The sequence below is a fragment of the Kryptolebias marmoratus genome, linkage group LG4 (genome assembly GCF_001649575.2).
Source record: "Kryptolebias marmoratus isolate JLee-2015 linkage group LG4, ASM164957v2, whole genome shotgun sequence".
Classification (NCBI taxonomy): Eukaryota; Metazoa; Chordata; class Actinopteri; order Cyprinodontiformes; family Rivulidae; genus Kryptolebias; species Kryptolebias marmoratus.
In genome coordinates this window covers 30,221,736-30,238,430 of record NC_051433.1, presented here as the reverse complement: position 1 = coordinate 30,238,430, position 16,695 = coordinate 30,221,736, and the positions used below count along the sequence as shown (strand labels likewise).

At 43.3% G+C, this 16,695-nt stretch overlaps 2 protein-coding genes across 7 annotated transcripts in view; both read right to left on the bottom strand.

Annotated features, from left to right (window-relative positions):
- Positions 1-3,129, bottom strand: part of plekha6 (pleckstrin homology domain containing, family A member 6) — a 70,110-nt gene extending 66,981 nt beyond the window's left edge. For 2 of the 6 annotated variants that reach the window (XM_037975138.1, XM_037975137.1), the window contains exon 1: positions 2,775-3,129. The gene's annotated coding sequence lies outside the window, so the exon portion shown is untranslated. The remainder of the gene's footprint in view (positions 1-2,774) is intronic. The other 4 variants (XM_017433427.3, XM_037975136.1, XM_037975139.1 and 1 more) reach the window with 3 other exon arrangements.
- A 10,221-nt stretch (positions 3,130-13,350) lies between these two features.
- arfrp1 (ADP-ribosylation factor related protein 1) overlaps positions 13,351-16,695 on the bottom strand; it is an 8,950-nt gene continuing 5,605 nt past the window's right edge. The window contains exons 3-7 of the mRNA XM_017433415.3: positions 16,473-16,555; positions 15,739-15,820; positions 15,595-15,665; positions 14,946-15,046; positions 13,351-14,040 (exon numbers count right to left, since the gene is read on the bottom strand). Coding sequence (XP_017288904.1) covers positions 13,953-14,040; positions 14,946-15,046; positions 15,595-15,665; positions 15,739-15,820; positions 16,473-16,555 — 425 coding nt within the window. The 3' untranslated portion in view covers positions 13,351-13,952. The remainder of the gene's footprint in view (positions 14,041-14,945; positions 15,047-15,594; positions 15,666-15,738; positions 15,821-16,472; positions 16,556-16,695) is intronic.

Sequence of the window (16,695 nt, the reverse complement as noted above, 5' to 3'; positions counted from 1 at the left end):
CTGACAGTGGTGAATAAACGCTGCTATGAGCGTAAGTGATGTGAATCCGGTGAGACATGAGGACAAAAAGAGATTTTCTGTCCATCGTGTGACAGGGATGAAGGGAGTAACAGGCCAGGCTGCAGGTCCACAAGAGACAAAGATGGGAGCAGGTAACACTGATCACCTGCCTAAATCCAAGACGCAGACCCACAGTGAACGACAGGAGTACAGAGCTTTGTGCTGCGTCTGACACAATCAAGTCTGAAACCTTTTAAACGTTTCGCTCATGCAAGTCAGCTGCAGAAAGAGAAAACAACAAGCAGGAAACTCTCCTCTGCAACTGAGTCAACCCCATTCAGGATGGCTGCCAAACATCAGTGACTTTATGACTACAGCTCAGCCAGTTTTACAGATATTCATCCAACATTTGCTCAGGTAGTAGCTGAGAGGCATTCTCAATGCAGAGTGCTATCTGATCACACAAGATCTGTATTTAAAACTGCCAATAACTATTGGAGTCTGTCTGTTAGCAAAATATCTCATGAACCACAGGTGATATGCAGACCTTTAATTAACACTGTGATCATTTTGAACCTCTATAAACATCTTGTTTGTTTTTTTTCACAGATTAAACTTTACTGTTGCGGTTCTAAAAAGGTGATTGCACATTTTGTTTTGTTCATTAGGTGATCATTATTGTTGTTGTTCCAACAAAGTGTACTTCCTGTTTGATTGTTTTGTTATTTTGAGAAAGAAAAAACTTTCCAATGCAGGAATCTGAAGACTAAATTTTACTGGACCAAGTTCAGACTTTTTGTTATTGATGCAATTTGCTGCAAGAAAATTTTAGGGAAAGTCATAAGTTTTTTTCCCCCCATTTCAGTCCAGTGGTAGGGGAGTTGTCTTCTGATTGGAAGGTCGGGGGTTTGATTCCCATGTCCTGCATGTGTGCTGAAGGGTCCTGGGGCAAGTCACTCTCTGACTGATGTTTCTGCTGATTAAGTACTAACTATTGATAACTATTAGATAAAACATCTCTTCAAAGTTGACGGGACTAATACTTTAACTGAGGGGGGTGGAACCTGAGATGTTTTTGTACTCAAGACCTGTGAGAACCACTGGTGTACCATAATAAATACAGTAGTTTGTTTGTTTTGTGTGGGACAGGGGACAGGGAGGGGGTCAAATTTGGTCAAATAACATTTTTATGAGTAATCTGGGTATTTACGTCACTGTTGTTTTATCAAACCTAAAATATGATGTACTGATAATACATCCCATTTGTTTTATAGGCTAATATGACAGCATGCTTCGATACTGAAATATATTAATAAAACTAATAAATGTTTTTATTTATTAGTTGTTATAAATGTTTCCATTTATTAAGAGATTTACTCGCATTATTATTGAAAAAAACTGTCCAGAAATTACTATTAGATTTGAACTCACCAATATTAATTTATTTACATATTTATTTTTATATTTTTCTTTCTACAGTTTAAGTTGTTAAATTATTCGCAAAATTAAAAATCAGGTGGATTAATAAAAGCAGAATCACCACTGCACAATATGAGTGCATTTTTATTAATAATTAACATAAATAGATCCATGCTTAGTAAGGTGAATTTTAGAGTTCCCTGTTATTAATCATTTTATAATTTAACTAGTTTTCTTATGAACCCAGCTGTTGTTTTAGCCCTTTGGTTGTTTGTTACCTTTGAGTCTAATTCACAGGAGATTAAAATGTTTTTTATTCCACCTCCAGTAAAAGTAACCCTGCTCTGATTAGACCCCTCTCCACCCTCCAGCCTCCACCCTCCATCCTCCACCCTCCAGCCTCCATCCTCCACCCTCCATCCTCCACCCTCCAGCCTCCAGCCTCCACCCTCCATCCTCCGTCCTCCACCCTCCAGCCTCCAGCCTCCACTCTCCATCCTCCACCCTCCATCCTCCACCCTCCAGCCTCCATCTTCCAGCCTCCAGCCTCCACCCTCCAGGCTCCAGCCTCCAGCCTCCACCCTCCAAGCTCCAGCCTCCAGCCTTCAGCCTCCAGCCTCCACCCTCCACCCTCCATCCTCCATCCTCCACCCTCCAGCCTCCACTCTCCATCCTCCACTCTCCATCCTCCACCCCCCAGCCTCCAGCCTCCACCCTCCAGGCTCCAGCCTCCACCCTCCAAACTCCAGCCTTCAGCCTTCAGCCTCCAGCCTCCAGCCTCCACCCTCCAAGCTCCAGCCTCCATCCTCCACCCTCCAGCCTCCATCCTCCAGGCTCCAGCCTCCATCCTCCAGGCTCCAGCCTCCACCCTCCAAGCTCCAGCCTCCAGCCTTCAGCCTCCAGCCTCCAGCCTCCACCCTCCAAGCTCCAGCCTCCATCCTCCACCCTCCAGCCTCCAGCCTCCAGCCTCCAGCCTCCACCCTCCAGCCTCCAGCCTCCAGCCTCCAGCCTCCACCCTCCAGGCTCCGCCGGTGGTTCCCCGGCCAACATGGCGCCTCCGGTAACGCGCCGGCGGGCGGAGACACTCCGTGAACCGGGGAGAGAAGCTCACCTGAGCGGGGCTGAGTGACTGGGAGAGGCTGTGAGCCGTTTAATCCCCGCCGACCTCTCAGTCTCATCGCTGTTATTCATTAGATGTATCTTAACGGAAGTGCTGCTGTTAGCATCTTCTTGTTATTGACCGTTAGCCACTGATCGGTTAGTGAGCTAACTGTTAGCCTGCAGCCCCCCCTGTCAAACGGCCTCATTGTTTGGGGACCCCCAGGTGCTCCGGAGGCCCACAAAAACACACCAACCTTGTAGAAGATGTCCGCAGAGCCGGGGGAGGGGGGAGGTGGAGGAGCACCGTCCCGTCCGCTGTTACAATCCGAAGCTAAGAGCGCATCAGCGGAATTTAACCCCGAACCCGGACCGAGGTGGCGGCGGTCGAAGCCCCAGTGGTCACTGCTTCACCTCGGCCGCGGTCGCTGCAGGGTTCTGGGCTCGGTAACTGTGCTCCCGGGTCCAGACCCGCGTCCAGGCTCCACGGAGACCCATGATGCGGTTATCCGTCAGCTGTGTGGAAGAACCGAGCTCAGTTGCGGCTGAGAGCATGAACAAAGACGGGCTGTGATCCAGCAGCGCGGTGGTTCCCAGGAGGTCGGTCCACCTGCAGGTTTCTGTCTGGACCCTGCTGCACAAAGGCTGCAGCTACGGTCCATATCAGGGGTCATTTCAGCCCGCAGGACACTGATCTGATTTATCATGGCTCTGCTTTCATTTGCATTATAAAAACAAAGATAATATATTTAAAAAGAGAGACGCTTTTATTAGATTTTATTATAAATAAGATATCCTAATATTTTGTTCAGTAGCTGTCACACCATCCATCTGTGGAGGACAATTTTGCACAAACTGTTTAAAACAATAATATACATACAGTATAGAGCATAATAATGTAATATTACAAACAGCATAAAACAGAGCATACAGCTGTGATTGGTACTGAGATGTTTTGGACCTCAGCTCTCTCTCCTTTCTTAGCCTGAACCCTGACTGAATTAGACTTTTATAGCACTCCACATTTACTGTTTTGTGAAGTTTAATTTGGTAATTTTGCACAGCTGAAAGCTCCCCTGGTACTGTTATCTGTTTTAAATATTGCAGCAGAGTTTATTATCAGTAACTCTGCTATTGTTTCTTCATATTTCAGCTCATTAACTAATTTAGTTACCAAGGTTTGTTCTTTTTCTTTGGGCTGTTCCCTCTTCAGAGCTCACCACAGTGAGTCTTCCTCCATCTACCTCTGTCTTCTGTGTCCTCTGTCCTCACTCCATCTACCTCCATGTCCTCTCTAACTGCATCCATATGTCTCCTCTTTGTCTTTTTCCTGGCAGCTGCGTCTCTAACATCCTTCTGTCCCTCCTCTGGACATGTCCAAACCATCTCAGTCTGTCCTCTGTGTCTCTAACATCCTTCTGTCCCTCCTCTGGACATGTCCAAACCATCTCAGTCTGTCCTCTCTAACTTTATCTCCCAGTCCTTCAACCTGTGCTGGACCTCTGATGACCTCATTCCTAATCCTGTCCATTCTTGTCCCTCCCAAGGAGAACCTCAACATCTTCAGCTCTGTCACTTCCTGTTCTGTCTCCTGTCTTTTTGTCCGTCCCACTGTCTCCAAACCATACAACATAGCTGCTCTCACCACTGTTTTGTAAACCTTTCTTTGACCTTTGCTGCCACCTTTCTGTCACAAATCACTCCTGAAACCTTTCTCCATCCACTCCATCCTGCCTGGACTCTCTTCTTCACCTCTTCACCTCACTCCCTGTTCTCCTGGACAGTCGACCCTAAGTACTTAAAGTCCTGCACCTTTGTGACCATTGAATAATCGAGTCAAATATCTCCCTGCCTTTCTCTTAGACATTTCCATCCCTCCACTGGTATGTCATCAGGTCCAACTGCCTTCACCTTCTTCATCCTCTTCAAAGCTGTCTGATCTTCATCCTCACTAAGCTTGTTCACTTCATGGTGCACAGTTTCTACAATCTATACTCTTCTTTCTCTTTTATTCTCTTTATTTATTAGCTCCACAAAGTACTCCTTACATCTTAATCTTCTATCTTTAACTAGCCTAACCTGCTGCACATCCTTTCCAGCCTGGTCCCTCTGTCTTGCCAGTCGACAAAAGTCCTTCTCTCCTTCCTTAGTGTCCAGCCTCTTGTCCAACTCTTCATTCGTCTTCTGTTTTGTCTTTGCTGTCTCCCTCTTTGTCCAACATTGCATCTCCGTATATTCCTCTCTTCAGTCCTCTCACTGTCCCATTTCTTCCTGGCTAACCTCTTCCTCTGGATAACTTCCTGCACTTCACTATTCCACCACCAGGTCTCCTTCTCATCTTGTCTCTGTCCAGATGACACCAAGTCCCTTCCTACCTGTCTCTCTAATCATGGTGCTGTAGTAGCCCAATCATCTGGAAGCTCTTTTTTACCACCCAGAGTCTTTAACAGCTCATTACTGAACTCCTGACAACATTCTTCCTTCCTCACCTTCCACCATTTGGTCTTCTTCTCTGCCTTTACTCTTTTCCTCTTCATCACCACAACAGTCATCCTCCACACCACCATCTGATGCTGTCTGGCCACACTCTCCCTGCCACAACCATACAGTCCACAATCTCCCTCAGGTCTACCTGCGTACTCCTGCATCCACTCCTATAGGTCACCCTGTGTTCCTCCCTCTTTTGGTGTTGACTACAGCTATTTCCATCTTCCACCCCCATCTGTCCTTCCTGGTTCCTTTCCTTGACACCAAACCTGCCCATCACCTCCTCACCAACATGTCCATTCAGACCTGCTCTGATCACCACTCTCTCCTCCCTGGGAATACTCTCTATCACTTCAGCCAGGTCCTTCCAGAGTTTCTCTTTCTCTTCTGCATCACATCCAACCTGTGGAGCAGAACCACTGACAACATTCAGCATCAGCCCTTCACCTTCTACCTTCAGACACATCACCCTATCTGACACTCTTTTTATCTCGGCTACATTCCTTGTTAACCCGGGTATGACCGATCCGGTATGATGTCGCTTGGCTGAACTTGCATGTTTGTTTTGGCAAAAGTGTTTTATGCCGGATGCTCCTCCTGACACAACCCTTCACCCTTTAAACTAGCTTGTGCTCCCTAGTGGCAGGTTTAGTTACCAGGGTTTGTTACTAAAGTTAATTACTATAGTTAGTTACCAAGTTCGTTAGCAAAGCTTGTTACCAAAATTAGCTACCAAAGCTCATTTATTAAATTAGTTGCCAAAGTTAATCACTATCGTACTTTCTAAAGTTAGTTACCATAATTATTGTTAAAGCTCATTAGCAGAGATAGTTATCCAAGTTCATTTCCAAACTTCTGCACTGTGTTAGTTACCAAAGTTAGTTTCAGAGCTTCATACCAAAGCTCTTTACCAAAATTTGTTACCCGCATGAGTTATCAAAGTTCATTATCAGCACTCAATACTAAAGCTTGTTACTGAAGGTCTTTATCAAAGTTAGTTCCCAAAGCTTGTTACCAAAGTGTGTGTGTGTGTGTGGTGGGGGGTTCTCATGAAGCCCTGGAAAGATTTTAATAAAACTTGCAGAAGAAAAAAAAAACTGATTATCTTTTCAAGATGGCTGCCACTGTTAAATTTATAACGCAGTCATTGAACTAACATTTGCTGTGGCAGTAGCTGAGAGTAATTCCCAGCACGTTTTCTAAGGGCTAGCTTTGTCAGATAATTTTGTGTTTGCTAACGTTGATCTTGTATCAGGTGAACTCCAAAAGTCAGTCAGTCGTAGAAACTTTTAATCATAACAGACCAGTGATTCATAAGGTAGTTTGCTAACAGTGGAACAAATGAACACACTTACACAGATGCAGGCATATCAGTGCACGTTGTTATAAAAGGCAGGCAACAATAACAGATTTAATAAATGAGTCATATCCTGTTTTTCTGGTGACCCATCCAGGGTGTCGTGGCCATTGACCCTTACAGCTTGGCATCATCATCTCCTGGGACTAATGTATTTGTTTGTCATTACCCATTACTGACATCAGTACTATCATGGTTTGGTACAAATACATGTACTGTAAGACTCCTAATTCAAACTGTATGTATTAATACTGTGTTAAAAGAGAAATTACTGCATTATGGTAAAACTTAGGTCTTGTATTTAAACCTCCGTCCTTCGTGCAGCACGATCATAAACCTTTGTTATCCAGTTTAACTGACCTGCTCTGAGGTTACAGTCAGTAAGAAGTGAAACAGCTTCATGACACTGAATCCAGAGCAGAACCTGAAGTTACCTCATTAAGCTACTAATCCCCCCTTCCCCCACGCTGCTCTGTCATCCCAGGTCCAAAAAAAGAAGCTAAAAAGCCTTATCCACTAACAACCTTTTTAAAGGCAAGGGCTTGGCTTCCCCTTCTTTATTATACATATATATATATATATATTTATTTATTTATTTTTTATTTTTTTNCACACACACACACACACGCACACACACCCTTTATTCCTCCACACTCACTGGACATAAGGAAAGAAAAGATAAAGGTGCTACAGTCTTCTCCAGTTCAATGACCAGCACTGGTCATTGAACTGGAGAAGACTGTAGCACCTTTATCTTTTCTTTCCTTATGTCCAGTGAGTGTGGAGGAATAAAGGGTGTGTGTGCGTGTGTGTGTGTGTGTGTGTGCGTGTGTGTGTGTGTGTGAGACTTACTGCAGATAAGACTGGACTGATGGAACCTCCTCCAGCTGCATGTGGTTCTTTGCTGATCCAGATAATCCACTGCAGTCCTGTTGACTGAAAACAGCCAGAAGACACAGATAATTATGGAACGGAGCAGAAAAAAGGAGCCACAAGGTCAAAGATTAAACTCTGACAGAAGTGACATCTTGCCCATCATCTTAAAAAGCCATAACATTATGACCACTGTGACAGAAACCATTATTAAGCATGGTACAGTGGTACAAAGAGCGGGATTCATGAGGCAACAAAACAACAACAAACTAAACAGACAGGGAATCGTAGAAGTTTAGAGGTTTAATATTAGCTGGAGGAGGATGTGCAGCCCCACATTAACACTAATGCACCAAGTTGTTTCTCTTCCACCACGGTAATCAAAAAACAGTTGCCTGCATTAGCCCTTGTTAATAGAAACTTATTCAATAAATAATTATCACTTGGTGCCAAAAGGTCTGTTTTTGCCTGTTAGCAAAATATGTCATGAATCACAGAACAGATTGTAATTAAATTGTCAGAAAGTATTCACTGGATGTACATCCAATTAAATCAGATTTATTTGACTGATTACCTTTTGGAATCAGCCTAATTTAAGATGGCTGCCATATACATTTGACCTCAGCTAATTTCCCAACTATCGAGGTGAAATCTTTTATGTTAATAGCTGAGTATTGTCCCTAACACATACTCCAAGTGCAACATATTGTGTGACATCTCTGTATAAGTCTTTGGTATTAACTGTTGGAGTCAACACTGTTTATCTGTTAGCAAAATATCTCATATAAACACTAGACGTGCTTCAATGAAACTCTCAGAAAGTGATCATTGTACATCTATAACTGATTACACTTACTGCATTTTAACACAAATTCTGACATGCCTGATGTCATTTAAGGTTTGACCAAAACAGCTATAACATTGTGCATTCCTTCAGGAATGCTAGGCCTTTAAATGAGCTATTATTTAACACTGATTGAGTGTTTGTGTGTTTATTATCAGAAAATTTATTCAGTCATTTTTATTGATCTTCAAATGACATTTTTCCTCGACATCCCTGTTCCTGCTACCTTACTGCACTCAGACTTCTTGAGAAATTTCAGCATTACTTTCTTAAACAATTTGATCTTGTCTCATAAATATTTAGCTCTGCATTTCCACAGTTAGGTAATATATGCTATAGTCCCATACTTCAGGAAAGTAGAGATAGTAAGGTGCTTTTTAAAGGATAGATGTAAGTGTTTAATCAGACAGGATTCAACATGCTCTGCTATTTGTTCTCAAGCCTTTTACACAGTTCCTCTCCAGGAAAAACTGTCCCGCAGTTTTATCTGTTTGGTTTCTGCTCTGCTGTGTTGATCTGTCTGTTTCAGGAAGGCAGGGCATCATTTGGAGGCTTTACAGACAATAATCTGAATGTTAAAGTAACTTCACATGTTTCTGAGCTGTTTCCATGCAGTCAGACTCCGGACACAGATGTTCCTGTTTAACCCCTGAGTGTAAGTCTGGCTTCAGATGGGTCAGAGGAAAATAACCAGCCCTACAGCTAAATGACAGTTTTGTTTATAAATGCTAAACGGCTTGCACTTGTATAGCATTTTATTTAGTCCAAGGACCCCAAAGCGCTTCACACTACAATCATTCACCCATCCATCCACCCTCTGATGGTGGTAAGCTACATTGTAGCCACAGCTGCCCTGGGGCGGGCTGACAGAAGTGAGGCTGCCATCACACCGACACCACCGAGCCCTCTGACCACCACCAGTAGGCAAGGTGGGTGAAGTGTCTCGCCCAAGGACACAACGGCTGAGACAGCTGGAGCGGGGGCTCGAATCAGCAACCCTCCGATTACAGGACAGACCCCTACCTCCTGAGCCACTGCCGCCCTAAAACAGAAACTTGCTGAGGACAAGACTGAGATCAACAGCTGCTAAAATCCAAATAAATTCTAACACATCTTTCAAACTGAGCAGAAGAACAGTTCAACCCTTCAGAGGTTCAAAAACAAAAACTTAATATGAAAGATCAGAGCATCTTTACTGCATATTCTACTGAAAACAAAGATAAACACACTGCTCATTAAAGGCCTAGAATTCCTTGAAGAAATGCATATCACCCGCTGCTCTTCATGCCAGAGTTGGAGACTGAAATCATCTTATGTATGACAGACTTGTCGGTTAAATCTTGAAAATAACATTATGTGTAATGTCATGTAGTGTGTTGCATCATCTCCCATGATCTGTTAGCACTCAGAGCATGTGTTGTGAATGACTCTCAGCTACTACCACACCCAGTTTTAGCCCAACACCTGTACAAACTGGTTCAATCATAGCCATTTTTATATTGCTAAAAGTACACACATACATGGGCAAATACATAATCAGTCTGCCTTTGCCTTTGTTGGCGGATTGACTCTGTATCCTAGTAAAACCTTTAACTATCTCAGCCTGATAGTCTCCCTAACCCTGACAGCTGGTGTTGACCCTCAGGAACCTCTTCCTGCTGCTCTCTACAGATCCTGTTAAAGTCTGGGGCCAAACCCACTCGCAGAGAGCAGCTCACTAATTCTGATTGGCTCAGTTTCTGGATGGTTCTGGTCTCAGTCCCCCCGCTTTCCTCCCAGCTGGGAGTTTTATCGTGGACCATGTGTAGCTGGCTGCAGGTAGACCTGGAGGACCAAAGCATAACGGAAAAACCTTTTGGAAACCAGAACCACAGAGGCATCCCAGCTCCAACATGAGAGCCATCATACACACACACACACACACACACGGCAGTACTGCGTCGCAGTCCTCTGTGACCTCCACTCCTCCGTCAGCCTCTCTCCATCCTTTATGCCACTAACCCCGACTCAGCAGTTCACGCTCGTCCTGCCAGCACCTACCTAACGCTCCGGTCCACACGGAATTTCAGCATCCTTGTCTGGATCGATCATGGAACGGCTCGAGACACTGACAGACCGAGAAGAGCTGCCTGAAGAAGAGGCACATCATCTGACTGTGTGTTTCCTGAGTTATTGCACCCTCCTCTCTCACTTTGCTTTCACACACACACACACACACACACACTCATTGTTGCTGATTGTGTGTTTTGTGTACAGTGTGGTAGAACAGTAGAGAACAGTGAATCTGATGATCAGAAGTCTGAGCTACCTGAACTACCTGCAGCTCTGTGATTATTTCTTTAAAAACGTTAAAGGCCTAGCAGTTCCTAAGGGAATGCATATCACTCAGAGTTTTAAACCAACATCATCTAATGTTGTGAAGGGACGCAGCTAAAGCAGTTTGGGTCAAACCTTGTAAATAATTTTATGTGCACATCCAAGCGCTGACATTTAAAACAAAGATGTTGAGCAATGAAGTGAGCTGGAAGTGTGTGTTAAGAATGACTTCCAGCTATCACCACACTAAATTTTAACTCAACAGTTGCAAAATTGACTGAATTACAGCTATTTCTGTGTTGGTCAGTTGGCTGTGGCGGTCATCTTGAATGCAGTTGACTCCAAACCTTATTCAGCTATAGATGTACATCCAGTGAATATTTACTGAAAGTTTCATTAAAATTTGTTCAGTGGTTCATGAGATATTTTGCTAACAGACTGATTCAAATAGTTAATAACAAAGGTTTAAAAGCAGATCATCAGTTAGTGCTCAGAGTATATGTTAGGAATGACTCAGCTACTACAAACTCTGGCTCATTTGTAAAACTGGCTGAGGTTTCACCATTTTTATGTTCAATGTGGTCACTTAGCTTTAGTGGCCATCTTGAATGTCAAACTTTAGCTCTATATCTGTAAAGGTGACTGAGTTAGAGTCATTTTTTGTTGGCTAATGTTGATCAGTTGTAGACATAAAAGCACTGATTACTCTCTGAGCGCTTCATTAAAATTCAACCACTAGTTCATGAGATATTTTGCTAACGCTGCACACACATACAGATGCAGACTGAGACATTATCGCTCAGCCTTTGCCTTTGTGGGTGATAATTATAGGCTCCCACCATCTTTTTGACTGCTCCTGATTCAGGGAATGTTAGTGGACTTGTGAGGAATCTGTATCGTAACTTTAAATCAAAGAATAATCCTAATCTTTTTAAAGGAATAATCACAGCTCTTATGATAATCAGTGCTGATAAAGAGAACAGCATTAAAGGTGTTGTTGAAGAATGGCTTCAGTCACAGCTGTAGGGACTTTTCAGCGTCTTTGTCCTCCTGGACAGAGGTTGACACAGATTGGGACGTGGCCGAGCTGCTGGATGGAGCACACACCACATCCTTCCAGTCCAGCCCTTTGAAAGGATGCCGCTGTAATCATCTCCAACTTCTGGGGTTTTCTGTTTGGACAACCTTTGAAAGCTTAGGTGAATGTGAAAGTCCTGCTGGCGGGAAGCAAAAACCAAAAACAAAACACTGCCTTCAGTCACACCGGCCGTCCTACTACTGGCCTTCTGCTTAACATAATGAAACATCTCCAGGTTTTAGAGCCAAAGATTCCCTCCACCCAGCTACACAAGGAACTGGGAGATGGTGGATTGCTCAGGATGTGGGAACAAATCATTTAGTTGTTGGTGTCCATCCCATGACCTTCTGTTCTATAGTTTCTTTTATTTTCTCTGTGTGTGTGTAACTTTTTTTGTTCACTTTTTAGGATATAAATCCCCTCCCTTGTCAGGACTGATAGTCTTTAGTGAGGATAACGCCCAGCCCTAAGATGCTTTTGGGTTAAAGGGTGGGTTTAGATTATGATTAGGATGAGAGCTGGGGTCAGGCTACAACAGTGAAAGGAAGTCTCTACATTGTCTTTAACAGGAAAGGAATGTAAATTTGTGTTTGTAGGAGTGAGTGTGTTATGGAATAAAGTATTATTGATTTGAATCCTTACTTTTAAAGGAGTGTGTGTTTTATGATAACTGCTGTTTAGAAAGGTCAGAGGTCAGATTCACACCTAGACTGTCTGAAGACGTCACATCTGATCACCACACCAAGAGACACTTCAGACTGATATTAGTGTTATCCCAGGTGGTGTCCTGTGCTAATGACGGGATCAATATTAAATTATTGTCTTTAGACACTGATCAACCTTTGCCAACACCGGAGCTATCTCCAGCTGTCTGACACTGACATGTCAGGGCCTTTAGATCACGCTAACAGATGTGATTCAGATCATTACCAGCTGGTGCTGAGAGCTACATGTGGGACGATACGACACGTCTGTCAGGTCTGAAGCCGTAAACAGGTCCTGGTGTTGTGAGGGTCAGAGCTGAATCCTGATAATGTTGCTCAGATTGAGTCTCAGGCTCCCTCTGCTGGTACTAAGAAGAAAGCACCTTAAAACACCCCCGTTTAAGGAGGCTAAATAAATACATTTTAAAAACAGCAACATGGAGTTCAATCAAACCTGCTGCTGTAACAGATGTGGGCTGTTAACCCTGAATATAAACCTGTAAGTCTGACTTTGTGTATGACATCAACGCACAAAAGGCAGCAGTGGAGCATTGTTAACAAAACATGTCATGAACCCAACATGATCACCACTAATCAACATGAACCAACCCAAGAAGAGTCAGTTTTACAGATATTCACCTCAAATCTGTCTCTGTTCTGAAAGGCAGCAGGTGGTATGTATTTTTTAAGAAATGCTAGGCCTTTAAATAAAATACAGAATAACATTTTATCTTCACTAAAGGAGGAACCAGTAAAATATAAACAGCCTTTCAGAGTGTCTGCACGTTTCAGTACGTTAACTTTAAGACTTATTAAGACCTTTTAAAGACCATTGGAATTCAAATTTAAGAAAATAAGTCATTGGACCATACCTTTTAAAGCAATTTCATTTAACTTGTAACACACAGAGTCAGACTCAAAACGTCTCAGGAGGAGCCACTTTAATCCTCACAATAAAAAGCTTAATGAAACATGACCTCATTTAATAATAATTTTAACTTTCAACACTTCATTCCATGGAAATCTGTGGTTATTAATGCTGAACATGGGGTCAGTATGAGGTCTATTATCAGTATCAATCATGTGGTGCAGAGTAGAAATGAATGAAAGTGTCGACTGGTGTTAATCCGAACTTGGGTCAAGCAGCACAGATGAACAGATGAGCTCCTCAGACTCAATCTGAAAAGAGGAGTTTATTAAATTAATCATCTAAACAGCTTATCTGGCTGTTTCATACAGAAATACAACTGTTTACAGAGTTTAGATCAAGGTACACAAACATCTGTAGTAACTCAGCAAATTCAGTTTGTTCAAATGATCAGACAATCACTTCTCCTGACCCACACTGGTGTCCTCAGATCTGCTCATCCACACACACACACACACACACACACACACAGAATCATCTGTGTGTGTGTGTGTCACTGATCTGAACAACCTGAATGGTTTGATGGATCACTGGTTTCACCTGCTGAGGATCATCTTCACTGACAGCTGATGGAGTCTGAAGGTCTGATTAATGAAGGGCAGAACTGACACCCAGGAAATGTAACATCATCAGCAGTCCCGTGTGTTTGATTCCATGTTAAATTTGAACAGATTAAAGACAGACAATGACAGAGACAGCCAAAGTTCTGAAAACTTGTTATCTGAGAAGTGACGAGTAAGGGTTTGACAGTGAAGCTCCGCAGACTCAGCCAGCAGCAGGACCTGGATCCGTCCAAACACAGAGGAGGTCATCGAATGTTCTCAGTCCGTGATCAGAACCATGAGGCTTTAGGTGATGTCCTTCTGTCTGGGCGGCCGGTGAATGTTTCTGACCACACACTTCACCATCCACTCGATGCCTTCGTTCACTCCGTCCCTGCAGCAGAACCACAGTCTCACAGTGGACTCAGAAGGAAACACTGGTTTCTACACCTATTTTCTGCAGATTCAGGGACACTTTTAGTCTGCAGTCTCTGTTCTGGGGCCAGGTTGTACGACCATTTTAAGGTGCTGAACTTACTTTATCACTAATACCAACAAATGTATCACAGAAAAACAGAAGGATTGGTGCACGAAGTTAGCACAATTGTGAGGTGCACGACCACACGACACAACACCGCGCAGGCCTTCGAGCAGGGACCGGGACGGCGCGATTGCATCACTGTTGGCGCCCGCACTCTCGTGGAAAATAAACATGTATAAAAAAATGACGTATATTACAATAAACAAGCGGAGCTTAGCCTGGCGGCGGGGCAGGGAAAGCCTGACATTAGTCTGAGAATATGTCCCGCTCCTCACTGTTAGTTAAAGTTAAAGCATATTATCAGGAGTCCAAACCTGAAGAAGTCAAACATGTATAAGGCGCACTGTCGTTTTTTGAGAAAATGTAAGGCTTTTAAGTGCACCTTATGGACCGGAAAATACGGTTATCAAACTTAATGGAGTTTGAGGAAACAGACACAAAACAAGCAGGACATTTTGGCCTCCAATATGTCCATTAAGTCCTAATTAGAAATGAACGGACCAATTAAAATCACACTGGATGACAATCCAGCTACAACATGGATGGTCTTTGAGGGTCTGGTTGTCTATTAAACATGTTTGAGTGTGATAGTGGATGGTTTCGAGCTGCGGGGGTTTATTCTTGTGCTGGCATAATATCGGTGGCAGTATATTCATGACATGGGGTCCCACTCAGCGCGGCGTGGTTGTCCAGAGGCCACGCTGGCTCGATGCAGTCCTGTGACTCTTCACAGCAGCGGAACAGAGAAGCAGTCTTACCCTGTGAGCGCAGTGCAGGGCTGCACCAGACAATCTCTTTTACCGATCTTCGGTGCACAGTCACTGAAGGCTGTTTTAATGTCTGGGACTGACAAACAGCTCTGAAAACAGAGGAGACACAGCATCGCATGGAGCTATTAAAATCAACAGAAACATCTGTACGAACCAAAAGGAACATCTGTTAAAACCAAGAAGAACTTGTATTAAACTGCAACACCCATCAGAACCAGCAGAACCTCCTTCAAAACCAAAAGAAACAACTGCTAAATCCTCCGGGAACCTTGAACACCAACAGAAACACCACCAGAAACATCTGCCAAAACTGACAAGAACATCTGTCGAGTTCAACCAGCAGTAACAGCTTACAGTGACTGAAGACAGCTGTAACTATGCCTGAAAGTTTTCACCAAACAGTTGCTTTTCTTTAAACGTTATTGGATTTTAATCAATAAAAAAGGAAAACAAACAAAGACAAGTGTTGACCTAAAATGTGAACATGATGCTCATTATTTGCTAGTAAAGTTGGACTAAAAGGATGATTTTAATTTACAATAAGAAATAAAGTAGTATTTTGACTTGATCTGATTCCAACAAATGAGGGAAACTGATGCTTCATGTGGATATTTAAAATAAAGAAATGGTGTAGTACCGGTACATCTTGCTTGTTGGCCAGAACCAGAAGTGGAACGCCTTCTAACGCCTCGCTGCTGATCATCTTCTCTGGAACAGAACAGAACTGTAAATATACAGGACGGGATTTTATTTTAAATAAAAACCGAGGAACAGATCTCACCAAAGGCCTCCTTGGATTCTGACAGCCGCTCTTCATCGGTTGAATCGATCACATAGATGACTCCATGGGACTCAGCATAGTACTAAATAAAAACAAAACACAAGGAAGAGGAAACAACTTCTCACTATCACAATACAACATGACATGAGAAGGTCCTGTGAAGTTCTGTTTGTACTTTTCCTGTAAACATCACTGACGATGTTGAAAAAGTGCTGAAAGTGTTTTAGGTTTGGCCCTCAGGATGGGCAGTGGTTTTTGAATTTTCTAAATCTAGTTAAAATGGGTGAATCTAAAAAGATAAATCTATATGTTTTTAAAGAACAGCACCTGGTGGTGACATGCTGTAGGTGCTTTTTTCAACACAACACCTACCGCCCCCCCCCGCTGCAGCTTGGTCTTACGTTGGCGCGGCGGCCGGTGGGTGGGGTGAGGGCCCTTATTCAAAGTATTTAAAGTAAATTTGAATAATTACAGATGAGTTCTTAAAATGCACATCTAAATGCTTAAAAGTGGAACAATAATTAGACTGTATGAACAATGTGTGGTTGGCATGGTGATAAAATACAGTTTCTGTAAATTTGTGAGGGGGTTTTGCAAGCGTTTCATTTAGCCAAATATATGAGATGTTCTACTAACTGGATGTGACATTGTGCTAAATGTGTGAAGGGTTTGGAAAATAACAAAAGTTCTGTAAACTAAGCGTAAGCAGTCATAGAAACAGCCTGCTCACTCACTTTGTCCCACAGAGACTGGAGCTCATCCTGTCCTCCCAGGTCCCAGAACATGAGACGAGCCTTGCCCACATCGATGGTACCAACTGTGAAGGAAAAACAGAGATCCAGAAGAACCGAATCAGAACCACAGGTGGGTCTGGAGCAGCTGCAGGGAGCAGGGAGCAGGGAGCAGGGAGCAGGGAGCAGGGAGCGGGGAGCAGGGAGCAGGAAGCGGGGAGCAGGA